The sequence below is a fragment of the Ovis canadensis genome, chromosome 10 (assembly GCF_042477335.2).
Source record: "Ovis canadensis isolate MfBH-ARS-UI-01 breed Bighorn chromosome 10, ARS-UI_OviCan_v2, whole genome shotgun sequence".
Lineage (NCBI taxonomy): Eukaryota > Metazoa > Chordata > Mammalia > Artiodactyla > Bovidae > Ovis > Ovis canadensis.
In genome coordinates this window covers 88,850,187-88,876,695 of record NC_091254.1, presented here as the reverse complement: position 1 = coordinate 88,876,695, position 26,509 = coordinate 88,850,187, and the positions used below count along the sequence as shown (strand labels likewise).

At 51.3% G+C, this 26,509-nt stretch overlaps 1 protein-coding gene and 1 non-coding gene across 2 annotated transcripts in view; both read left to right on the top strand.

Moving 5' to 3' along the window:
- Positions 1 to 26,509, top strand: part of STK24 (serine/threonine kinase 24) — a 96,615-nt gene that overhangs the window by 65,550 nt on the left and 4,556 nt on the right. The window contains exons 3-10 of the mRNA XM_069601926.1: positions 4,639 to 4,695; positions 11,146 to 11,254; positions 11,578 to 11,735; positions 17,105 to 17,290; positions 19,587 to 19,732; positions 21,565 to 21,694; positions 22,811 to 22,879; positions 24,654 to 24,790. Coding sequence (XP_069458027.1) covers positions 4,639 to 4,695; positions 11,146 to 11,254; positions 11,578 to 11,735; positions 17,105 to 17,290; positions 19,587 to 19,732; positions 21,565 to 21,694; positions 22,811 to 22,879; positions 24,654 to 24,790 — 992 coding nt within the window. The remainder of the gene's footprint in view (positions 1 to 4,638; positions 4,696 to 11,145; positions 11,255 to 11,577; positions 11,736 to 17,104; positions 17,291 to 19,586; positions 19,733 to 21,564; positions 21,695 to 22,810; positions 22,880 to 24,653; positions 24,791 to 26,509) is intronic.
- Positions 7,993 to 8,064, top strand: TRNAC-ACA (transfer RNA cysteine (anticodon ACA)). Its single transcript has one exon. It is a non-coding gene; the product is annotated as a tRNA-Cys (tRNA).

Here is a 26,509-nt window from a genome sequence, read left to right as displayed (position 1 = left end):
GGATTGCTGGGTCATATGGAAACTCTTCAGTTTTCTAAGGCACCGCCATTCTGTTCCCTGTAGTGACTGCATCAGCTTAACATTCCCACCAGCAGTTTCCAGGAGGGTTCCAGCAGCTTGGGAGGGTTCCCCTTTCTGTACATCCCCTCCAGCATTTGCTATCTTTTTAATGATGGCCATTTTGACCCGCGTGAGGTGATACCTCATTGCAGTTGTTTGATTTGCCTTTCCCTAGTCATTAGTGGGGAGAAGGCAATGGCACCCCACTCCAGTACTCTTGCCTGGAAAATCCCAGGGACGGGGGAGCCTGGTGGGCTGCGGTCCATGGGGTCGCGAAGAGTCGGATACTACTGAGCGACTTCGCTTTCACTTCTCACTTTCATGCATTGGAGAAGGAAATGGCAGCCCACTCCAGTGTTCTTTCCAGGAGAATCCCAGGGACGGGGGAGCCTGGGGGGCTGCCGTCTAGGGGGTCGCACAGAGTTGGACACGACTGAAGCGACTTAGCAGCAACAGCAGCAGTCGTTAGTGGTGTTGAATACTTCTTCAGGCGCCTGTTGGCTGTTGGTTTTCTGATGGATCTTCTCATTTCCTCCTCTCGCTATTACTTCCGTGGTGTCTGCCATTGATCAGATGGGCCCCTCCTCTGAGCGCCTACGGCATTTTGTCCCACCGCAGGCCGCCTGGTGGTACTTACTTGGTGACTTTTCTGTCATGAAAAGTGATTCATTTAGGAAAAGAGCCTGGGCCCTGTCAGAGCCACGACACTGTGTGTATTGCAGGTGTCTGAGTCACTGAGGAATGCTGACGTCTGTGGAGGAGAGGAACAGTTAAACCAGCTTTTGTCGAGGTCAGGGATGGGGTTCTTGTGCCTGGAGTACAGTTGGAAGGTGCTGTGATCGTCAGGGCGTTGGTTTGACTGTAAAACAGGGTAGGGGTTTGGCTTCGAAACCAGTGTCTTGCCTCCTAGTTTCACAAACCTCCCGGTGGACCCGGGTTCAAACAGGGGACACTGTAAAGTCCGTGTGGTCGTAACAGCTCAAGTTCACGGGCACTGTGGCGTGCAGGGCTCGCCCCTGAGGTGGCCGTCCTTCTGTCCCCGGAGCAGATGGGACGCCGAACATGGCTGCAAGCTTGCTCTCTGGGTCGCGGAGCTGGTGAGGGCCAGAGGCAGATCCGAGCCTGGGCTGGGAGCTCTGCATTCATGCCCGGGATCTTTGCAGAAGGCACCTTTGCCTTATAAACCATTCGCTGGTTTACTGAGACCTCCTGCACTGTTGAGACCTCCTGAGCCCAGCCTTTCCTTGCAGCACAGATGCACAAGCAGAACTTACTTCATTTCCGAATTCATGCTGTAAAATGTAATCCTTGTTAACGCCACCGAATCGGCCCCTTTTCTCATTTACTGTGTTTTAACCTTCCCATTGTCTGAATGTCTGTGAATGTGGGGAGTGCCAGCTTTCAGTCACCAACTCCAGACGGCACAGGGCAAGTTTGCCTGTCAGTGGTATCATCGTAGACGTCGTGTCCACAGTAAATTAATCTCCGCAAGCAAAAATTGCCAAAAGCAAAATCAAGACAGATGAGGACATTGCTGTGTTTGTGGCTCATGTTACAGGGAGCTAGCTGCTTTCTCTAATATTAGGTCAACAGAAAAGCAGATAAAGGATATAATGGGCTTAGAAAAAAGAAAACACACGTGACTCAGACTCAAGTCCCCAGTGTCCTCCGAGGCTTCTCTCCTTGGCTGGGAGGTACTGTCTTCCTTCTCCCTGTGCCGTCTTGTGGTTGCCCCTCTGTGAGCCTGGGTCCTAATATCTCCTTAGGAGGACACCAGTCACTTTGGACAAGGCCCAGCTTTATGACTTGACTTTACCTTTCACCTCTTCATGAAGACCTTGTCTCCAAACACAGTCACATTTTGCGGTCCTCAAGGTTGGGACTTCAGCGTATGACTTTCGGAGGGGGACTACAATTCAGCTCCTAAGTTCCATGACACTGGTTAAGGGATAGAGTGTGTTGACGAAGCAAGGGGAAAAATTAGCACCCATACATTGTTGGAGGCAGGATGAAACTGAGCTGACCTCTTTGAAGAATCATCTGTCATTATCTGTTTAAATTCAAGTGAATTCCTTTGACTCAGCATCCAGGAACTCCTCAAGTGTTACCTATGGGAGGTTCTTCAATTGACAGCTGGCTCATGATAGCAAAAGAATGGTAATAACATTGTCAGCAGGGTGTCGGTTGGTTATGGCTACCAAAAAAAAAAGATTCCTTTATGGACAGGTATAGAGTGCTCTGAGGAGAAGCAAGGTATAGAACAGTGGCTCAGATGGTAAAAAAAAGAAAATCCCGCCTGCAATGTGGGAGACCTGGGTTTGATCCCTGGGTTGGGAAGGTCCCCTGGAGGAGGGCATGGCAACCCCCTCTAGTATTCTGGCCTGGAGAATCCCCATGGACAGAGGAGCCTGTGGGGCAACAGTCCATGGGTTGCTAAGAGCCACTAAGACCCTACTGAGCGACTTAGCCCACAACATTGCATAGAGTGTTATATGTGGATAGAAGTGGAGGAAGGGTTCATAGGTATCTGCAGAAGACAGTCTCTGAAGTTACAGAAAACGTGATGTGAAGTTGGATGTGGAGGCTATGCAGCCAACGGCCAGGGGTGAGACGGAAACTTCCCACTCCACAAACTGTGTGTGCGTGTGCCAAGTCGCTTAAGTCGTGTCCGACTCCTTGCGGCCCCAAGGACTGTAGCCCTCCAGACTCCTCTGTCTATGGGACTCTCCAGGCAAGGATACTGGAGTGGGTAAGCCGTTTTCTACTCCAGGGGAATCTTCCCGACGCAGGGATGGAACCCACATCCCTTCCATCTCCTGCACTGGCAGGTGGGTTCTTTACCACTAGCGCCACCCGGGAACACTTGGTTACCTTTAAAATGTTCAGTCCTGACGTTATTTATAAATAAATACTTTCTTTCCCTTATGAGGAACTTAGAACGTCATTCATAATTGACGTGGTTTGAGGTCATTTTTTAAAAAATGAAATATTCTGATTAAGATCATTCTTATTTTTAGAACTCTTTCTTACTTTTCTTGGAGTGCTCCCGCAAGTCACTCATGCGGGAGGTTCTGTGAGGGCACTGACTGCGTAGCTGGATCGCGACTGTGCTGGGTCATCTGGTCACCAGTTTGGTTCCCAAAACAGGTCCTGTGTACCTTGAGCAGACCTCCTTCTCAAGCACTCTGGCCTCAAGGCTTGTGGGGCAGTAATTATTTTTTCATTCTACCGTAGAATGTGTATGAATCAGTGTTCCAGATTTTACTTGGCTCAGAAATCCCCATGCAGGGAAATACTATTTGGCCTTGGTGATTGGACTGCTTTGGTTTTATCAGGTTATTCTGAGGCGCTTCAGGGTGATGCCGTGGCAGAGGCTAATTGCTCTTGGCTTGTTTAGTTCCCTGAGCTTTGCAAAGCGCTTTCACATTCATGATCTCATTTTATTATCAGATGAACCGTGAGGTTTATTATTGCCATCTTTTTCTGGCCCACGCACTCAACCTGGCTGTCTCACAGTGAGTTGGTGACTGGCACCCAGCTCAGAGACTGCCCGGTGTAAGCTGGCTTAGCCAAGGGCAAGAGGGAGTTGTCGGGCAGCACTGGTGTGCGGTTAACACTTGAGGCTGATGGACATCAATCGTGTAGTTCATGGAGTTCAGCGGGGGCGACTTTGGCCCCCAGAAGACCCTGGCCGGGTCTGGGCTTTAGGACCGGGAGTGCACTGCTGGCCTCTAGTGGTCGGAGGCCAGGGATGCCCCTCAACACCGTCTCAGGCACGGGGTGGTCCCTGGACAGATGTGATCCCGCCACAAATGTCAGTGCTGCCCAGGATGAGAAATCCTGATGGAGCCTGCAGCCCTCAGGGCCAAGCACGTTGGCTTTCAGGGGAGAAGCACTTTGGGACTTTCGCTGGAAAAGAACCTGGGAAGCCATGGGGCTTCAGAAGGGATGGAAGGAAGAGACACAAGACACAGAGGCTGGGGAGAAGACGGGGAGCACGCCACCCACTGCCCTCCGCCTGGAGATCTCCAAGGAGGGCACGCGGCCTTCCTGGGTGATGGGCCGCACCAGCCGAGCCACCTGCCCCACCCATGCATCTCAGAGCGGCAGGCCGGAGGGAGGTGGCCTGTCCCCGGTGCTGCGCTCCGGGCGCCTCCTGGCTCACCCCCAGGGCCGGACCTGAGTGGCTGCTGCTGGCCTGGCCTGGCCTGGCCCGGCCTGGCCCTGAGGGCCGATTCCCTCCCCCTCCCCCTTCCCCTCCCCCACCCCCCTCCTGCCGACCCTCCTGTGCCAGAGGGTCACCAGCTGACGTTGTGTGAAAACAGGGTGCCCCCCCTTGAGGCCCTGGTGTGGCAGGTGTGGAACTGGGTGCAGGGGGTCTGGTGCAGGGCCCCTCTGACACTCTCCACGTTTTCCCACACAGCTCTCACTTGCACGTGCCTTGCTTGCTGTTACGTATTTATGAAATTTTCCAGTTCCAGAACCACAGTGGAAAATACCTTTAGGTTATTTAAAGTATTTCTGCCTTTTTTTTTTTGGTAAGTAATTTTCTTTTTTTTTTTTTTTTGGTCTTTGCAGGACACTAAATTGTGGATAATAATGGAATATCTTGGCGGGGGCTCTGCACTGGACCTTGTAAGTATCGCGTTGGATATTGAACATGCAGCAGTGGTCTTGGTTGTAAAGATGGTTCTGTTTACATTTCTGTCTCCCTCTTCAGTTACATGAAAAAAGGGCCAAAATACTCCTTATAATAGGTATTTCTGCTCCTGACATGATGCTGAAAAGTAGAGGTTCCCTTGTGAAGCCAGTTTTTGCTGTATCGTGGGAAACCAGTGAATTCATTCCACGCATCCACAAAACATGTTGCCTGCTCAGTCTGACCTCAGAACAGTTTCTGATTTTCTAAAACTGGTTTGAAGTTTTGTGGCATTCAAACACCATCATTGTTTCCCGTTGCAGATGGTAACTTCACTTCTAAAACTTGTGTGGAGCATTTTCATTTATAATTCACTAGAATTTTTAAAAATTAAAATTTGGAAAAAAAATTAAAATTTGGTGTCAGGGGTAAGAGGCAGGCACAGCGTCATATGTGGGAGCGGTGGTCAGGCCACGTGTGAACGCACATGTTTCCTGGGTGCACATGCCGAGGGGCCTTGCTGTGCCCACAGTGTGTTTCTGAGGGAGCCGACCCCTCCCAGTGGCGGTGTCTCCTACCTGGCCTGGACCCAGCTGCCTGGCCCCCCCCCGTACATGGTAGTGGCAGCTCAGTGTAGGATGACCTCAGAGTCATAGTCTGCGATTCATTTCTCATGGTAAAACGTGGTTACATGTTGGCCTCAGGTGAGATGCTCAGAGATCACCAGCAGATCATAAGCATTACTTAGGTCATCCTTGAAACACAGTATATGCAAAACAAAGATTTTTAAACGATCTCACATGGCTGTTTAGCCCCTGACATCTCACCCCCACGTGGTCATGCAGTGAAATCAGCGTAATCAGCAATCTTTTATCCCTGACCGCGGGGGAAGGTAAACCTCTAAATCTGTGTGTATTATAAAAGGCTCTGTACCGAAGTTAAAAAAAAAAAATGACATAATGTTATAAACCATAAAAGCAATTGGTCAAAATAGAGTTTGAAAGGAAATTTCAAGAAAAAATTTAACACAGTCTCAATAATTGTATTTAAATGGAAAAGTGACAAAACAGCTGGATACACTTTGCGACTCGCTTTGCTTTTCCATAAATATATGTATCATACAAAGAGCTTGCTTTTTTACTCTTGAGAACTACTACAGAAATGTAGAAAATTGCCTCATTTTGTATAATTAGATTTACTATTATCTTAAGTGAATTTCATTTGTGGCATGTGTGAAGTTATTTGTGGAGACGCTTTCCCAACGCTGAGCTCTTCAGAGCAGCATTTCTAGTCTCTAGATGCTTTATTTATTCATTCCTAATGCCACCATTGGAGAAGAAAATGGCAACCCACTCCAGCATTCCTGCCTGGAGAATCCCATGGATGGAGGAGCCTGGTAGGCTACAGTCCACAGGGTCGCAAGGAGTCGGACACGACTGAGCAACTTCACTAACAAATGCCACCATAATTGAATTTATTTAGTGGTAACTTTCTTTGGATTTTTGAGTTGAAGTCTGAAATCATGGACACGACAGTTTGCAAGGCAGCGTAGAATTCTCCTCTTGTTAGATAAAATTCCATCTGGTGTGAGTCCCAGCAAAGAGCCATCCGCCCTCTTACATCAGTGGCTCCAGGCACCCTTTTTGAATGTCCCCAAATCATCTTATTTTAGTCGAGGAAACAAACACTCAGAAATTAGGTGTCCCAGCTAGCAAATGTCGTTGAGCTTTGCACATTGTTGTGACCAGCTGCAAAGCCCTCTTTGTCATTTCTCTCTTAATCTCTTACCTTTTTTTTTTCCCTTTTGCTGTCCTGACTCCAGTCGTCAAAGAAGATGCACTTTAATAATAATGAGATACAAGAATTATTTATTTATGTTTTGAATGTTGAAGACTATTAGGATTATTTTTAGAGTCTATTAAGTGTTTATATAAGATTTAAAAAGCTGGAGTATGGCTGCATATGACGGTAGTTGAATAAACGGGTTTGGGACATTTCTTTGAAAAATTCCACCTTGCTTTATCTAGCATCTGTGTTAAGGGACATGGTGCTGACACGTGTGTGTGTGTCTTTGGAGTGGCCCCTGTACATGAGGCCCGTCGGGGGGAGATGACCGTGTCTTGTTAGGGCAGCTCTCTGCTGTTTCCTGGAGCAGAACGGTCTCACTGGCGCTCTCCTCGCTTTAGAGACATGACTTCGTCTTCACGCATCGGAGCTGCTCTAACCTAACGCCACAGGCCTAGTGGCCTTTCTCACTCTGCATTTTAGACATCATGCCTTTTTACTGAGGCTGTAAGACATTAGTCTCGATGACACCTTAGCCTGGGGCAGGAAGACGGCGCCTTCCTTCACCCAGGATTACCTTTGAGTGTGTTACATAGCTAACACTTCCTTTTCCTTTCTTTTTATCTGGAGTTGAGGTTCCGAGTGGAGGCAGACAGTGGATTATACTGCATGTGGGGAAGTGTTAGAAGGAAAGGAAAGTAGTGTGAGGTCAGTTGGGAGAAGGGGAATGAGGATTAGCAACAGAGGGTCTGACACGGAGAGATTTTTCAGTGATCACAAGATGTCAGCGTTACAGCAGAATCTGAGGAATCTAATTAAGAAGGAACTGGGCTACACGAAGCAACTGGACTAGGTACGGGGGCTTCCCAGGTTGCGCAGTGGCCAAGAAGTGCCAGTGCAGGAGACGCGATTCGATCCATGGTTCGGGAAGATCCCCTGGAGAAGGAAATGGCAACCCACTCCGGTATTCTTGCAGGGAAAAACCCCACGGACAGAGGAGCCTGGAGGGCCTACAGTCCATGGGGTCACAAAGAATCAGATATGACTAAGTGCACACACAAGAGCAAGGCTGCATAAACCGTCACTTAAGCAGGCAGAGACATGATTGACATATTCATTACTGTTTAGGGCAAGCTGCTGTGGTGGCCGCCCCAAACAGTGACTCACAGCAGATGGGAAATTCAGTTCTCTCCCGCACGTGGGCTCACTGGCCTTCAGGCCACGTGGTCATCAGGGCCCTGCTGCGGTGGGTGACCTCCTGTGGCGTTAAGTCCTTGTCCTCTCTGGCAGCCAGTGTTTCGAAGCCAAGACTAGGACTAGGAAGGGGCTCTTCTGCTCATATTCCTTTGGTGAGAGCTTGGCCATATGGCCAGACTTGGCGGCCGCAGAGGCCAGCAGACGTGGTCCGTAGTTGGGTGGCCGCCTGCAGGCTGAGGGTCTCATAAGAGGAGGGAGGGATGACAGACTTGGGAGAGGGTTTAGCGGTCACCCAGAGACAAGGAGCGACTTCCTTGGTGGCTCAGACGGTAAAGCGCCTGCCTACAGTGCGGGAGACCCAGGTTCAATCCCTGGGTTGGGAAGATCTCCTGGAGAAGGAAATGGCAGTCCACTCCAGTATTCTTGCCTGGGAAATCCCATGGACAGAGGAACCTGGTAGGCTATAGTCCATGGGGTCGCAAAGAGTCGGACACGACTGAGCGACTCCACTTTCTTTCTTAGAGATGAGGAGCAGTCTGCATCCTTCCCCCCGCCCCCCGAATCTTTGTTTTATAGAGATTATTGGAAGAGTTCCACAGTGCTCTTAACTGAAGAGACTGCTTGGAAACGTGTTGTTAGTGGTGGAGAAGGCGAGTCCCCACGAATTGAGGAGCTCTGTGCTCCAGGGAACAACTGGACGCCCTTTACAGTGAATTTCTACCCTCGAAGGACCTCCCTGCTCTGTAAATAGTCTTTCTCTCCCCACCCTGACTGTGAATCACTGGTGGGTGAGGTCTGGGCCAGACCTAAAAGGGCATAACCATCCATGCATCAGTCAGAGAGCCAGCTCTCAAATGGCCCAGGGGAGAGGTTTCAGCTCTTACCTCCCGTGGCTGATGACTCCAGGCTGCCATGCCGTTCCTTTCCGGACACTTGATTGTGGGAGGGAGGGGGTCCAGCCAGAAGTTGCGGGCTGTCCACCCGGGTGACCGTGCTGGCGGAGGAGATGGAAGCCCTGCACGGGGACAGCGGTGTGGCCGTCGGGGTGAGCCTTCTGCGCTCTGTGCTGGTGGAGGGCACAGCGGCCAGCTCCTCCGCCTCCTTCCTCTTTTGCCCCCAGGTATGAGAAAAGTGCATTTTTCTTCATCTTGAGTATCTCGAGTATCAAAATTCCCACAGTCTACGAACTCAGAACTAGACGTGAAGGCGGAGCTTCCAGACTTGTGTGCTTCGGAGCAGTCAGTGTCTTCCTTGAGAACAAGACTCCAAGTCAGATAACTCGGGGCGGGGAATTCGGTTCTGCAGATTGAGGTGTGTAGTGAACCGTCCTGGTCTGTGGTGACGGCAGGCAGGACCCTGTAGGCCACCAGGCTCCTGTCCGTGGGATTTTCTTGGTAGGAATGGTGGAGTGGGTTGTCGTTTCCTCCGCCAGGGGACCTTCCCACCCAGGGATCGAACCTGTGTCTCCTGCATTGGCAGGTGGATTCTTTACCACTGAGCCACCATGAAACCCCCTGTGTGTGTTCACATGTCATCAGTTCAATTCAGTAGCTTAGTCGTGTCCGACTTTGCGACCCCATGAACCGCAGCACACCAGGCCTCCCTGTCCATTGAGTTGGTGATACCATCCAACCATCTCATCTTCTGTCGTTCCCTTCTCCTGCCTTTAATCTTTCCCAACATCAGGGTCTTTTCAAATGAATCAACTCTTCGCATCAGGTGGCCAAAATATTGGAGTTTCAGCTTCAACATCAGTCCTTCCAATGAATACCCAGGACTGATCTCCTTTAGGATGGACTGGTTGGATCTTCTTGTAGTCCAAGGGACTCTCAAGAGTCTTCTCCAACACCACAGTTCAAAAGCATCAATTCTCCTGTGCTCAGCTTTCTTTATAGTCCAACTCTCACATCCATACATGACCACTGGAAAAACCATAGCTTTGACCAGACGGACCTTTGCTGCTTTTTAATATGCTGTCTAGGTTGGTCATAACTTTTCTTCCAAGCTGAGTAAGCATCTTTTAATTTCATGGCTGCAGTAACCATCTGCAGTGATTTTGGAGCCCCCAAAATAAAGTCTGACACTGTTTCCACTGTTTCCCCATCTATTTCCCATAAAGTGATGGGACCAGATGCCATGATCTTAGTTTTTGAATGTTGAGCTGTAAGCCCAACTTTTCCACTCTCCTCTTTCACTTTCATCAAGAGGCTTTTTAGTTCCTCTTCACTTTCCGCCATAAGGGTGGTGTCATCTGCATATCTGAGGTTATTGATATTTCTCCCAGTAATCTTGATTCCAGCTTGTGCTTCATCCAGCCCAGTGTTTCTCATGATGTACTCTGCATAGAAGTTAAATAAGCAGGGTGACAATATATAGCCTTCATGTACTCCTTTTCCTATTTGGAACCAGTGTGTTGTTCCATGTCCAGTTCTAACTGTTGCTTCCTGACCTGCATAGAGGTTTCTCAAGAGGCAGGTCAGGTGGTCTGGTATTCCCTTCTCTTTCAGAATTTTCCACAGTTGATTGTGATCCACACAGTCAAAGGCTTTGGCATAGTCAATAAAGCAGAAATAGATGTTTTTCTGGAACTCTCATGCTTTTTCATGATCCAGCAGATGTTGGCAATTTGATCTCTGGTTCCTCTGCCTTTTGTAAAACCAGCTTGAGCATCTGGAAGTTCACGGTTCACGTATTGCTGAAGCCTGGCTTGGAGAATTTTGAGCATTACTCTACTAGCATGTGAGATGAGTGCAATTGTGTGGTAGTTTGAGCATTCTTTGGGATTGCCTTTCTTTGGGATTGGAATGAAAACTGACCTTTTTCAGTCCTGTGGCCACTGCTGAGTTTTCCAAATTTGCTGGCATATTGAGTGCAGCAGTTTCACAGCATCATCTTTCAGGATTTGAAATACATGTCATACCACATAACAAAAAAAATTCCATCGTGACGGATTGATCTTTCTGCTTTCTTCCCCTCAAGGTTTAAAATTTAGATTTATTAATAAAAAATTCTGGTGCAAGGGTAGCCTTGGATATCTGTCAGCTCCCAGGCCTTTTCGTGACAGCTCGTGTTTTGGTACCCGTGGCCTGTGTTAGGACAGAGCCGGACTGCTTGGTCCCCTCCCTGGCAAGCCTTGTGAGGTGCTGGCTTTGGCTTTCTGGCCTGACCTCCCTCCTCGCTCGGGCTGCAGGCTTGGTGAGGTGACCTTGGCCTTTATCATTGGCCTCACTTTAATTCATTCAGCGAAGTCGTTTTCTCTGGTTCTTTTTGTTTTTATTTTTATTTTTTTGGCTAGGAGGGGGATTCCTTTTACATAGGTTTTAACTGTGTGGGCCAAATATCTGTTTTGAAATGAAGATTTCAGTCTTGATTATTCTTGTTCATTTAACATTGACTCTGTCCTGTCATCTCATACTTGTTCATTGAATCGTTTAACCTTAATCTTTTTTTTTTTTTCTTGTTAGTTAGAACCTGGCCCTTTAGATGAAACCCAGATTGCTACTATATTAAGAGAAATACTGAAAGGACTTGATTATTTGCATTCAGAGAAGAAAATTCACAGAGATATTAAAGGTAAGAAAGCATCCTGTTTATGGTCCTTTGAAATCCCTAAGGCAGATAGAAAGAAAGGTCTGTTGTAGCATTTTAACTGTGCTTCTCTTCTCAAGGGAAGTGGTTCTGTGGGCACGTGGAGGGTGCCTTCGATGTGCCTGAGCAGGTGAGGGCTCTGAGGGGGTCTCACCTGGGATGGGTGTGGGGCTTTGAGGGGGTCTTACCCACTGTCTGCTTTTGTCGAAATCTGATGACTCTGGGGGGGGCACACAAACCTGTTTGCAGGGGAGTGGACGGAAGTGTCCAGCTGCCAATGTCAGGGCATCTTCGGTTTTATTTTGCAGCTGCCAACGTCCTGCTCTCTGAACACGGGGAGGTGAAGCTGGCGGACTTTGGAGTGGCAGGCCAGCTGACAGACACCCAGATAAAGAGAAACACCTTCGTGGGCACCCCTTTCTGGATGGCGCCCGAGGTCATCAAGCAGTCAGCCTACGACTCAAAGGTGAGGCTGGCATCTGGGCTTGCGGGGTCTGCGGAGAGCGGGGGCGTCCCTCCTGGGCTCCAGCCTCCCAGCGCATCCTGTTGGGGTGAAGCGGGCGCCTCGGTTAGAAACAGGGTTCTCTTGCCGCCTCATTCAGCCCCTTTTACGTGTCCAGTCCCCACTGCTGACAGTGTCTGACGGGGCAGGGGGCGTGCAGGGGCAGAGGCCTGTAGGGCGCAGGCCTGTGGAGAAGGGCCGGGAGTGCAGATGGAGCCCGAGGAGTGGGTGAGGGCAGAGGGCCTTGGACAGGAGGCTGAGCAGTATTTCAGGGACCAGTGCAGAAAGGATCCCCAGGGGAAACCAGTCACAAAGCTGGAAGGCCGGAGCCTGGGAGGAAGCGTACCTTTCATGGCCACTGCAGACCCTTCCTGTTGTCACATTTAGGGGGATTCCCCCCCCCCCCGCCCCCCTACACACACACACACAAAACTGGGATTGTTCTCAGAGTCTCCTTATTCCGGTCTTTCTTGCCTGTCATGAGCTGCACTGTCCCATTTTGTCCCATCTTCTCTCTTCCCTGTTGCCCTTCAGCTTGTTAAACTGTTTAGTATGGGCTTAAAAAGCCTACCAGGACCGCCGCCTCCTGGATCTGATTTCACACCTGCATGCCAGGCCGCTCTGTCTCAGCCGCCTGGACGCAGCAAAGTCTCCACGTGGGCACAGAGCAGAGGCTTCTCTAAGCCAGGATTTCCAGGCAGACAAATAGTTAACTCAGATACTTCTATGTGCCAGATACTACTACTTCTCTTTAAGTAGAAATCTTCTCAATCCCTGACCGATCCCCCCACCTTGTGAAACGTAGCACACACAGCGTGGAGTGGCTTTCCCTGGGGACCTCAGCTCCACATGGTGAGCCATCACGTGGGTGCTGAAGTTGCTGGTGCCCCTGTCCGTCGGGGCCCAGGTGGCCCTGGCCCTCTTGCTGTTGAGGGCCGTGACTTCCGTAGGCTCATGGCCTTGGAAGCCACTGGCCAGTAATTGAGGGTAGGTTTTCAGCAGAGCTGCCCAGCCTTTGGAGTGTCTGTTGCCCGAGTGCCTTGCCCCACGGCATGGGTTTGCCCCTGAGGCTACTCTAATCTCTGTTGGCCCTTTTCCTGGAGTCATATCATTTTTAAGACTCTACAGGAATTTATGTATTCAGTTCATTCTATTTTAAGCTGAGGCCCGTTTATCATTGGCTTCCTTGGTGGTTCAGATGGTGAAGAATCTGCTGGCAACGCAGGAGACCCAGGTTCGATTCCTGGGTGGGGAAGATCCCCTGGCGGAGGGCATGGCAACCCACTCCAGTATTCTTGCCTGGAGAATCCCATGGACAGAGGAGCCTGGTGGGCTACAGTCCCTGGGATCAAAAAGAGTCGGACAAGGCTGAGTGAGGTTCACTTTGACTTTTTTTCACTTTCGTTTATCCAGGTTCACAGGTCTAGATTTTTAGGCAGGGCTGGGACTAGAATCCAAGTTTTTTAACTTCTCTGATAACACCCTTGGTGTTTCTCTTTTCTTCCTTACTGATAAGTTAGCTGGTCAACTCCGGCCCCCTGTGACTCAGGATTATCTCTTTTATTCCTCACCGCCCACCTCACACTTCCTCAAGAACTATCCAGCCTTCCTGGGACTCCCCACTCCCCACCTTTCCGCCTGGGCGGGGGGGGGGGCCTCTCCTCGTGTTTACCAAGGGCAACGCTCTGCGCCATGGAGATCCCAGGACATCAGCAAGCTTGACTGTCTCTTCCCTGGAGCTGTCTAGATCAGAAAGATATGCTGTGGTCAGCAGATGCTGCGGCATTCTTTTTTAGGCAGATTAGAAGATGTTGTCACAGACATACAGGAAATGCACGCTGGGTTGGGCAGCTTGAGGAAACATGTCCGACCTCTCGCAAACCTTTACCCACCTTATGTTAGACTGTATTGTTGTGGAGTCACTAAGTCATGTCCGGCTCTTTCTGCAACCCCACGGACCACAGCCTTCCTGGCTTATGGCAAAAAGCCGATTCTTTGGTTCGCTTGGATCAGACCCAACAGCCCTTAGCTGGAACTCAGTGTGAAGAAGTTTGTGACATGCGCCTCCCAGGCTTGTTGACACAGGAGGTGTGGGAAGCGCAGATAAAGCTCAGGGCGTGAGTGCGGAGCTTTGTCAGGGGCTGCCGGGCCGGCTGGGTCTGCCAGCACTTGTTTGTCCTCGGCAGCGCCTGACAAAGGGCCTCTGCCCAGGGGCCGCCTCCCGCCCGAGGCCCGTCTGGCAGGGCAGTTATGCTCTTGAACGGGCACCTCTGCTCGCCTGAGACACACACTCGGCTTCTTGCCGGTGCCCGTCTCCTCCCCGCATCCTTTACAGTCCCCCCGCTGGTCTCTGTGTTACAGGTAAAGAGCGTGTCCCCTGGGGTCCCTGGGGAAGCCGGGTGCTCCTGGCAGTTTCACTTCAGGGCCCACGTCCTGATGGTTCTTAAAAGGGGGCGTGGGTGGGGTGAGGATGTGCTGTGCCTGCCTCCCCAGCGTCTTCATCTCCCTGGGCTTAAAGGGGCATCGGCCTCAGTGTTGTGTGTGTGTGTGTGTCTTGTGTGTCTAGAACCGGCTTGGCACAGTCACCTCTGGAACCAGTACGTTTGGTCCTTTGTCATTTGCCCCAACTGAGAAAGCTGATCTCAGGTCTTGATCTGAGCCCGGCATTTCTAATCCATGTTAGTTCAGGGGCCTTAAGAACTTTCTTCGTCATTATTGTTCTCTTTAAGGTGACTTAGTGAAGCTTAGTCTAAGATGCCCATGGGCGCACCCGTGGAGCCGGGGCTTGGGCTGAAGCCCCTTCCATCTTTTCCCTGTTTCTCTAAGGGGAAGGATGTCCGTGGGTGGGCTGGACTGGGGCGGGGACCTTGCCCCCTTCTGTGCTCATTCCCTTCTGCCCTTGCTGTAGCTGAGCCCAGCGCCATGCCAGGTGATTGACGCTTCAGTGAGCCAGTGCGGCGCTGGGCTTCAGGGGCTCTGATTGTGAGCTGGTTCACGGGGCCGAGAGGGTGTCGGGCTGCACAGATACGGGCTTCTCAGCCCTTCAGAGACAAGCTGGGAGGAGAGGAGAGGACATTAGTGCTGGAATGTCGATCGACTTCCCTGCTAGCAACCCCTGTGGAAGCTGAGCGGCCAGCACTGGTGTTCTCCTTGTAAACAACTTTCCCCTTTTTTGGTCTCAAAAGCAGCACTTAGTCTTTAATCTGGAAAATACTGGAAAAAATGAGCGAAGGGAAAAACATCTGTAGGCCTAGTACCCAAGCACAAGCTAAGTTATTTTGGTGTCCAGTCGCGTCCGAAATAACTGTTTGCAGTCACCATGGTGAAGGATGAAAACAGGTGATGTGTTGATGGAAAAATAAAGATGAGTGGAGACACGGTAGGACCGGCCCATCTGTTGGAATGTGTACAGCCAGCTGGTCCACTGGGTACATGACCAACCCTCCCGTCCCGATGGCAGCCCATGGCCTCCCCGGCTCAATCCTCAGGGCCAGGAGTTCCCACCTCCTGGCTGGGAGGGATGCACTTTGCACACAGGGGAAGGATGTGAGCGGAGAAAGAATCCAGCTTTGTCCAAGCGTGAGGTAATGGTGGGGCCATGTATTGCTACAGAGTCGGTCTCAGACGGTTTCAATACCTCTCGTGCGACTTAATGTGTTTTTGAATATTGCATCTTATTAAATAGTTTCTATTAAATCCATTTTGGGCTGTGTTTTAACTAGTTATAACTGTTATTTGGGATTCTCCATTTTTTTTTTTCTCCTGTCTTCCTTTTTTTTTTGGCTGCCCCGCACACTGTGTGGTATCTTAGTTCCCTGACCAGGGATCGAACCCATACTCCCTGCAAGGGACCCATGGATTAACCACTGGAAGTCCCCCTCTGTGGTTCTTCATAGAATATTTTCTATACATAAATTGTTTTAATACATAAAAAGAAAGTTGTATTTCGTCTGCAGAGGTGTAGCCAGGTGGCTTTTGCTTAACTAAGTGTTACTGCAAGGATTTTGAGAGCTGCTGTTAGTGCCCTACTTGGGTCCCCTCACCCCCACTGCTCATCAATAACGGATAATTCTTCGTTGTCACTCTTAGGAGAATGCTCCCCAGGACTAACCACATACGGAAAGAAAATCTGTTCACAAGTAAATATCTGCAGTTCAGTTGTGATTTTTTTTTACTTAGTCTCATTTTTGAAAACCACTGTTGGTTTCCCTTAACAGCTGATTTCCCAAACGATGGTAAAACAGGTCTCCTCTTATACCTCAATTTTAGTTGCTTGAAAAATGATTGCCCTCTCCCATATAATTCTTATTTTAAAATTCAGACACATTTTAAAATCTGATGTTGTAAATCCTAGATACCGTAATAGACAAACTCAGTTGATTCTCTATCAGCATCAGTGTTGAATATTTGATACTTCAGTCAAGTTAATGTGTCATAGCAATATAGTCATTCTTCTAAGGTTTTAGCATAAGTAATGCTGTTTTTGAATATTTTAGGCATCCCTTACCATTTTCTAAATATAAAATTTATTTAGGATCGATTCCTAGACGTGAAATTAGTTGGCTTTAACAAGTGTGGGTATTTTTGTGACTTTGACTGCATAATGCCAGATTGCTTGCCATTTATTCAAGTGCCAGTCAGGGTTTCCAACTTAGTCAGCAGGATGTTAGATATATGCAGGCGGAGCCTGCAGTCAGGAAGACCACTCCGGAGCCCCTCATGGAAGCCCTAGGGACAGAAGACATTTCTGAACTAAGCCGGAGGCAGGAGGGGTAGGTGGGGACTCAGGGCGCCAAGAGGTCAAGAGCCACACACCTGGCAGCTGGTTGATATAGGAGGACCAAAGAGAAGTTCCAAGGGTTGGGCCCAGGCTCCTGGCCTGGCCGCCTGGGAACAGGGGTCTCATTTCATCCTGTTGTGGCTTAAGGGCTGGCTTCTAAGCATCTCTGGACGTGGTGGCTGCAAACGTGCTGTGGTCCCCAGACATGCCGTCTCCACTGACCCCAGGTTGCCTGTCCTGTTGACTCAGGGACTTAAACAAACGTGGAACGTCTCCCACCTCTGGCAGCAAAGGGAAGAGGTGTAATCATCAGAGCCAGCTTCCATGTCGAGGCAGAAGATGTTATTATTACATGTCCTCCTGTGTGTTGCCTTTTTTGAAGTTATACCAAAGGCTTTATCTTTAACAAATTTTTTTCAGTTAAGAATGAGTATCTTATTCAAGACCTCAGAAGCACATTAGTTTTTGGTTTTGTTTTTTACCTTCTAGGAAGTACGTTTCTTTGAACCGCCTCCCCTCTGAATGTGTAACTAGCTGTGTTTCGCTGTTGCAGGCGGACATCTGGTCCCTGGGCATCACGGCCATCGAGCTTGCCAAGGGGGAGCCGCCGCATTCCGAGCTGCATCCCATGAAGGTCCTATTCCTTATCCCAAAGAACAACCCCCCGACGCTGGAAGGGAACTACAGCAAACCCCTCAAGGAGTTCGTGGAGGCCTGTTTGAACAAGGAGCCGAGCTTTGTGAGTGTCTTGACCTGGGAACGGGCATCTCCCCCCATGGGGGCCTGATGGGTCTGGATGCGTCTTAGTGGTCTGTTTTCCTTCTCTGCTTTCAGCTGTCTTCATGATCTCATTTCTTTTTCTAAATGGGTATGATTGATTTTTTTCTGAAGTGGAAATGCTTTTTATTGTTATTTTATCTTTTTAAGGCTTCAAAGTCTACTTACCGTCTTTCAGATTTTCTGGTATTTCCTACCGCATTGAGCTTTGAAGACTGTTCTCCTTAATATTCTATGTGGGATCATACATTTTTAATATTTATAGTGGAAGGTTGGGCTATTTTTAGCTGTTGGCGTAACTGCAAAGTCCGGCCTGAGAAACAGTGGCTAAATAAGTCTTTAAAGTAAACGTTTTCGGTTTCTTCTTGGCATGTGTTAGGAAGGGAAAGAGGAATGAGATGTAAACGTAGTCCCGCCTTGCTTTCCCCTCTTCCTTCTGACTGTCTCTGCTGTTGAGTTGACTCTGGCAGAGCCATGTGGCAGAGATGACTGCATGGCTTCAGCCTCATTTTCTCTCTGAATTAGGATATTTCTTGCAAAGTTGTCTGTGTATTTTGGTGTTGCATGTCACACCGTATGTCCTTGTTGGGTTTCTGAATTTTCCAGCAGGGTTAGCCACAGGTCAGACTGAAACTTCTGAACTCATATCCCCACCCCCACCCCCCACCCCCGCTCCCTACAAAGAACTCTTATCTAAAAATATGCTTTTGTTGTTCAGCTACTCAGTCGTGTCCAATTGTTTGTGACCCCCAAGGACTGCAGCACACTGTGCTTCCCTGTCCTTCACCATCTCCCAGAATTTGTTCACACTCACGTCCATCAAGTCGGTGATGCCATCCACGCATCTCATCCTCTGTCGCCCCCTTCTCCTCCTGCCCTCCATCTTTCCTAGCATCAGTGTCTTTTTCCATTGAGTCAGCTCTTCATATCCAGTGGCCAAAGTATTGGAGCTTCAGCATTAGTCCTTCCAGTGAATATTTAGAGTTGATTTCCTTTGGGATTGAGTGGTTTGATCTCCTTGCAGTCCAGTGGTTGGTTTTAATAAGAGCACTATGGGTTTCTAATACCATACCAGGTTTTGGTAGCGGAATTCAGTGAGGAATGCCAGCATCTTCTAAGACCCCCTTGGGGATGCAGAATACGCCACTCATCAGGGCCGTGAGGGTCACGTGCTTCATGTCCTTCAGCTCTGAACGTTGTCACCAGGAGTTTATTTCCAGCCCTAAGGAGATGCTCGCACACCTTCCCATTACAGATAATAGGTCTGGTATTGCTTGCTGGCCCAGTGCACACATCTCTGGCCCAAATGTACCGAGGGGAAGATGAGAGGCTGAGGGTCTGGGCTCTTCTGAGGTGCCTGGAGTTTCACACTCGTGTGGACGGGGACTGAGAAATACCAGAAGTGACCCAGGCTTTCGTACAGGCTTGAGTCGGAGGAGCGTGCCTGGCAGGAGCTCCATGCAGGAGCTGCAGTGGTTCAGTGCAAGTGGGAATGCGCTCTGACTCGTGTGGTTCGTGTGTTCCTGCTGCCCGCTCCTGTTGGGGCTGCATGGTTTCTCGGGAGGCATGTGCCCTACAGGTGGTTTGGCCATTCTCAAAGCGAGCAGCAGAGTTCCATGCACACTCACTGGCTGGGGCTGTGCTGAGCCCGGGCCCTGGAGGAAGTCCTCACCCCCATCACAAGGAAAGAGGCAGACCCGGGAAACCAGCGTCTCTAAGTCGGGAAGGCTGATGACTAAGAACTTGCCCTTTCAGTGTCCATGGAAAAGCTATCTCCTGGCTCCTTTCTTCCAGATGAATCCAAATGAACATTTATCTTCTTGTTTTTGAGGGATGGAGGCAAACAAAAAGGAAGTCAACGAGGTGATATACAGAACACGTTTTCTCTCTTGCTGGCATTAGCAATGATGGTTCAGTGACTTTTGTGAAATTCTCTGTAACATTTCTGTGTGAATGCATTTTCCTGGGGGAAAGGGCGTCTGCTTTCATTGGACGCTTAGCTCCAGAGTGTTAAGGACTCCAGTGGATACTAGGTACCTGTCCACACTGTGAGTGCGACCCCCCAACCGATGCCGCATGACAGTCTGTGAATCAATCTTAAAGGGGAAAACTTTGAAATAGGACTCCGTCTGTATGTATTAGAATTGGTTGCTGGACACTTTGAGGCAGAAGCCTGTCCTTTGGGGTGGAGTCAAGTGGAATGCCGAGAACCTGATCTCATGTTTTCCTCTTCGGTGTGTCGGTTGATGCATTTCCAGAGACCCACCGCTAAGGAGTTACTGAAGCACAAGTTCATAATCCGCAATGCAAAGAAAACCTCCTACTTGACCGAGCTCATCGACAGGTACAAGAGGTGGAAGGCCGAGCAGAGCCATGAAGACTCCAGCTCGGAAGACTCCGACACGTGAGTTGCTCGGCCTGAGTCCCTCGGGGTGTCTTTGACCTGGGGGAGAGGGGAGGCTTTCCCCAGGCCCAGGCTGTGTCTGAACCCCAAGCTGTGCGTGACGTGGGCCTGTTTGCTCTTGTCTCCTGATTGGGCTGGGTTTGGGGTTTCTTTTTTCTTTAAGGAAGAACATCCAGGCTGACGGTGCTTCTGGTGTTGGTATGGGTCTGTGTTTGGGAGTCCTTGAGTCTCTCTTTGTTGCCAGTGGAGTTTCTCTGAGTAAATCTGTAATAGTTGTTCACTTGCGTCTGACTCTTTGGAGTCCCATGAACTGCAGCACTCCAGGCTTCCCCGTCCTTCACCATCTCTGGGCGTTTGCTCAGATTCATGTCCCAAATCTGTAAAGAGCTGGACCTTGTTTCTTTTTTTCGAAATACTGGTCAGGTGAAATGACTTTAAACACACATCTTTCAGTTCAGTCGCTCAGTCATGTCCGACTCTTTGCGACCCCCTGGCCTGCAGCATGCCAGGCTTCTTAAACACACATTTTTAAGAAGAGACAAGTGAGGGTATTGGTGATTCTCTGCTGTGTGCCGGTATGTACCTGGTGTTGTAAAAGCTCCGCCCCAGGCATTTCCTGTAACTTGGTGTCAGGTTGAACATCTAGGAGATCTGTTAGCTGAAGAGGTGAACTGGGTCTGGGAACCCTTGGGGTGCTTAGAGGTGGGGAGAGCTGGATGGACCGGCTGCACTGACTTGAGTGGAGACTGGAGCCGGGAGGGGAGGAACAGGGCTGTGGAGGTGCTCCCAGGGGTGGTGGCTGCTTGCCTGCGCCCCTTCACACCGCAGCCAGAAGCGCAAGCTGACCCCCAGCCCAGGCCCACATGCAGGGCCACTGGGGGAGACCCAGAGTGTGTTTCAGGGTCCCCAGGTGATTCCACTGCAAGGTCGGGGTGAGACCCACAGACTAGGACATGGTTGAGGTCACAGCGTTGAGCGACACTGGTGGTCGGGACAAGGATGAAGAGACGGGCGGGGCAGGGGGGTGGTTCTGGGCGTTTACAGTTGGGTGTGGGTAATGGGGGGGTCCAACTTGAGCAGTGTCAGGAGTCCAGTGAGGGGATGGCCCTGGAGACCAGGCTGGTCTGGGGAGGCCAGGGGTCAGGGAGCTGGCTTTGATGAGGGCACGTGTGGGTCTCCAGGAGGATGTGTCCCGTCTGGAGCAGTGGTGAGATTTGGCCTTGAGGCGAGAGGTATAGGCAGACCATGCAGGCTTAAAGCGCCACTCTATGGATGGTCATTGGAGCCCTGAGGACACGCCTGCGGGGAAGGGCCGGGACCAAGCCCTGCGGAACAGCCGCACGAGGGAAGAGCTTGCGGGACTGCTCGGGTGGGAGGAGGTCTGGGTGCTGGGAGCTGGGGGCCTCTTGGGAAGGCCTGAGTGGGAGCATCCACTGCTGAGCCCCCAACGGCATGAGGACAGAGGGGGGCCTTGGTCACGGTGCATGAAGGTACAGAGTGGGTTTTGGGGGTGAGCGGAGGGTAGGAGATGGAGGCAGGAGTGGAGGTGACGTGTCCAAGCTTGTGACTGAGGGCCGGGAGGGGCTGAGTGGGCAGGGCTGTGTGTTCCTGTTGGGGTGGATGGAGCTGGTGGTGCAGCTGCTGTATGGGAAGTGATAGGAGCCACATCCCCACAGGGTCTCCCGCCTCTGGGAGGGTGAGGGCAGGGTGGGCTTCCTCAGCCCTGGAGGGACTGGATCAGACATGGAGCACGGGGGGGCCCTGTCCCCACCCCCCACCCCCTCCACGGAGCTGGCGCCCACTCACAGGTGTACCTGGGTTTCTGTGTTAAGGGAGACGGACACAGACGGCCAGGCTTCTGGAGGCAGCGACTCGGGGGACTGGATCTTCACGATTCGGGAGAAGGATCCAAAGAGTCTGGAGAACGGAGCTCTCCAGCCATCGGATCTGGAAAGAAACAAGGTGAGTCTGTGCGTGCGGAGAGACTAGCCCTCGCCATCAGGACTGACGGCGTTTCGGAGCCGCTTTGGCATGAAGCCTGCTGTTCTCGTGGGCCGCCTGTGTTGGAATTTTGCTGTCAGGAAGCCGCAGATTAAGGGATTCTGTTCTGTCTGACTACCCGGCGAGGCTGGGCCGCGAGTCTGGGTGCTGGCCTGGTTCGCAGTGCTCCTGCTGCTCTCTGTGGCCGCACCGTGAGCTCAGCGTTTCTGACACTGGGTTGTAGGGGGTGGGGAAGGGTGGCTGGGAAATGCCCAAGCTTATGAGCTTTTGACGACACTCTGCCTCTGGCGCACAATGGCGTTCCTCATCAAGGCACCACAATTTGAGGATTGAGTTTTAAGGAATCTTAAACACATCGCTTTTGGTACTTCCCTGGTGGCTTAGGTGTTAAAGAATCCGCCTGCCACGTGGGAGACCCAGGTTCATTCCCCGGGTCGGGAAGATCCCCTGGAGGAGGGCACGGCAACCCACTCCAGTATTCTTGCCTGGAGAGTCCCGTGGACAGAGAGGAGCCTGTGGGCTACTGTTGTCCACAGGCCACTGTCGCAAAGAGTCGGACACGACCGAGCGACTGACAAATGTAATTTTCGATGACTTGGTTTTGTGCCTGTTGGCATTTATGAAAAACTGTATATTTTGAGGGATCGTTTTGAAGCACAGAGGCATAGTTTCTCCTCGGCAGAGCGGACCAGTGGCTGTCCCCTGGCGACCCTAGAGTCCCGCTCTGAGAAGCAGGCATCGTTACGTGTTCAGGTGGAGGCTGCAGAAGAGGAAAAAGGCAGCGCTGTCCTGTGGCAGCCCCTTGTGGCAGCCAGCCCTGGCGTGAGCGCTGTCTTTAGGCCCTCTCCACGTGTGCCCAGTGGTGCAGTTTTGGCCCTGCCCGCGTCCACGCAGGACGCCGCTCTCCGGTGCGCCGTGCCTTTCCACGGGGGATGATATCTGTGGTCCCCCGTAGTCAAGCAAGACACAGTGAGGCAGCCCAAGGCAGCTGCCGCTGCGGCCGTGTCTCAGAGTCCAGTGAACCCCAACAAGTATGGATGTTAGAACATTTCTCATTACGTTTTCTTTCCTCCCAAGATGAAAGACATCCCAAAGAGGCCTTTCTCTCAGTGTTTATCTACAATTATTTCTCCGCTCTTTGCAGAGGTAAGATGCCCAGTGGACAGTTGGGGGCCAGGCGAGAGGGGAAGAAGGGGGCGCAGGCGCTCATGTCTCTGGCAGGGCTGCCTGTGGAATTGGGGAGGTCGGAGCTGCCGGCGCAGTGGGCTGTGCTCCTGGAGGCCGGCTGGGCCAGGCCCTGCCTTCCAGGAGGGCCTCCTGCTTTCCCAGGGCCGTCTTCTGTCCAGCCCGTTGTCCTGGGAGCTGTCGCCATGGGGCTGCCAGCAGCGTTCACAGGGACTTAGCAGCCTGGCCCCAGTCCACACGTGGACCAGGACCACTTGAACTTCAGTTGTGCTGCTTTCTATAGAACATGGTTGGGTGCAACCTGGCGCCTCTGCTTCTGCCAGACTTGGGTTCAGTTCAGTTCAGTCGCTCAGTCGTGTCTGACTCTTTATGACCCCATGAACCGCAGCACGCTAGGCCTCTCTGTTCATCACCAACTCCCAGAGTCCACCCAAACCCATGTCCATTGAGTCAGTGATGCCATCCAACCATCTCATCCTCTGTCATCCCCTTCTCCTCCTGCCCTCAGTCTTTCCCAGCATCAGGGTCTTTTCCAGTGAGTCAGCTCTTTGCATCAGGTAGCCAAAGTATTGGAGTTTCAGCTTCAACATCAGTCCTTCTAATGATGGCAATGTGAAAAGTAGATGTTTACTTTAAGGGGATATCAGATTGCCTGGGGTTCTTAGGTTTCCTGGGGAGCCCCCACAATAGGGGCCTCACCCCGCAGGGCCCCTGATTGCAGCCACTGCATCCCGGTGCCCTCTCGGGGGACCCCGCTCCCTGTAGATGGGTGCGTGCATACAGCATTCAGAGGTGTTTCGAGAGTGGGTCTTAGGGTGAATGTTGTTCTTCATCGGGTTCGTACCGACAAGGAGATGAGTTGGAAATAGTCTCCTCTGACACTACCCTGTGGGTTCTCCTGGCTCACGCCGCCTTTAAGGTAATTCCGAGTGAACCACACAGCCCCTTCTGTTCAGGTCGGGATCAGAGCTCTCCAGGGAGACTCTAGCCGGGGCTCCTCGGTCCTGGCTGGGGTATCCTGGGTGGGAGGGACCCATAGGCTCATCCCTGGGCTCTGCTTGGCCTTGAATCCCCCTTGGGGAGTTCCTGGCTGGCAGAGGTGCTGAGGGGACACCGGCTCCCCAGGATTTAGGGCTGCCACCCAGTTCCATGGGCTTCCTGGTGGCTCAGCTGGTAAAGAATCTGCCTGCAGTGCGGGAGATCTGGGTGTGATCTCTGGGTCGGGAGGGTCCCCTGGAGAAGGGAAAGGCTACCTACTCCAGTATTCTGGCCCGGAGAATCCCATGGACTCTCTTTTCCATGGGGTTGCGAAGAGTCAGATATGACTGAGCGGCTTCCACTCACTTTTCACTGGTTCCATGAAGTCGAGTGTTCTGGCAGCACCCCAAGGCCTTAGCCATCTGCCTGGTAACCCCGGGAGCTCCGAGTTTCCAGCCTGTGCTGCAGCTGTGGCTGCAGACCAGAGCCGAGTAGGCCTGGGACGGCTTTGCTGGTGGTTGAAATGGAAGAAGGAAGCAGAGGGAGTGGATGAAGAGGTGCACAGAAGCCCCCCTCCCCTGGGGAGGGCAGAGACTGGGGCCTGCCTGGAGCTCTCAGCCTCCAGAAGGGAGGGGTCCGGGCTGAGGCTGCCGGGGCCCCATGGCCGGAGCAGGCATGGGCCACACATCATATCACAGATGCCCGTGGTTTCTCATCCTCGGGGGAGTCACGCTGGCCCCGCGTCTTGTGTTCGCAGCTGAAGGAGAAGAGCCAGGCGTGCGGCGGAAACCTGGGCTCCATCGAGGAGCTGCGCGGGGCCATCTACCTGGCGGAGGAGGCCTGCCCCGGCATCTCGGACACCATGGTGGCCCAGCTGGTGCAGCGGCTGCAGAGGTGAGAGGCGTCTGTGCCCAGTGCCCTCGGGCCGGGGCTGGCTGCAGAACTGGGGAAGGGAGGGGGTTCTGCCCTCGAGAAATCAGTTATGGGTGAACTATGTGAATCAGGGCTCTCCTGGCAGGGCCCAGAGATGTTTGGGGCGTGGAGGGTTACTGCTGCCACATGGAAGTGGTCATGAAGGGTCTGCCCGAGTTCCCCCAAAGTGGGCATCAGAGAAAATCTCAGTGCTGACCCTTCAGGTTGGTTCTCCAGAACTCACTCCCTTGTGAAAACATTTTAACTTCCTAACATGCTCTCATGTTCAGGCTGGAGGGAAGACTGTTTACTTGGCCACCATCAATTTTGAGGTAGTTGAGGGAATCCAGTATGGTGTTTGGGTAACCTCCCCCCCCGCCCCCCCCCGCTTATGATGCTAGCAGATTACAGAAATAGAGGAAAATAGAATTAAAAAGTCTCCCATATGCTTACCCAGACACTGTTGTTTTTCCCCAAGTTTGTGTCTCCATTCAGTGTGTGTGTGTGTGTGTGCAATTACACTTCTAACATAGCTTTGGTAAAATTATTGGACATTTTACCCTGTGGTAATGTCACGTAGACTTTGCCCTATTTAATTAATAATGGTCCATCTTTCTGATTTCTTTGGTCCCGCTTCATACCGGCTCTTATTTCTCATTTGAAAGATTTCGAGTCCAACAAACAGAACCAAACCAGAAACCGGTGTTGTCTTTCGTTTCCTGCGTCTGTGGTGCCCCTCTGAGAACGGAGGTTTTCCACGTTGTCCTGGACCGCCTGAGGTTGTCGCCAGCGTCGCCTGTGCGTGACTCAGTTTCCCTGCAGCTCCAGGCCCAGAGGGGGTGGCCTCTGTGGCTTTAGTTGATCCCTGTGTCTGTTCCCTTCCTGTAGTTGCTGACACAGGTGATCTGTCCTAGTTGTGTTCAATAGGAAGATGGTGTGAGGCACGTGTGTGGCTTTAAATTTTTTAGTAGCCACATTATTTTAAAAAAATAACCTTTAAGAAAGTGAAATTGGTTTTAATAGTATAGTTCTTAACGCTCTGCGTCTGAATCTTGTTTCATCATGCAGTCAGCATAGGGGCCTTTCCCCTGGTTGTCGGGCTGAGTCTCAGTAGCAGGTGTGTGTTTCACACTTTACGGCACGTGTCACTGGGAGCTCCCTGCATCTCGATGCCGGCGTCAGCGTCGAATGTGAACCATACGCAACACAGGATAACACGGGTTTAAGTGCCTGCCGTCTGCATTACGGTTGGCATTTTATTCCCCATCCTCCTCAGTTCTCTTGTCCTCCTCCTAATATTTCCTTATTTATTTGGCTATGCTGGGTCTTTGTTCTGGCCGCAGGATCTTTAGCTGTGGTCTGTGAACTTCTGGTTGCAGCGTGTGGGATCTGGTTCCCTATCCAGGGATGGAGCCTCGGCCCTCCTGTGTTGGAAGCATGGAGTCTTAACCACTGGACCAGCAGGGAAGTCCCCTTCTTTCCTCCTCTGATGTGGGGTTCTTCCCCAGCGCTTGGATGCCCTTGCTCCTGGCGGTCCCTGTCTGGTTCTCCGAGCTCTCTCTGTTGTCCCCCATCCAGAGGCCTGGCCGTCCACAGCGGTCTGGTCGTGGCTGATGCCCCAGAGCCAGTTGCACTCCCTTTGTTTCATTCTAGTTGGGTCACTGAGGAAACAGGAAGGGCCGGCTTTTGTCTGAAGCATTC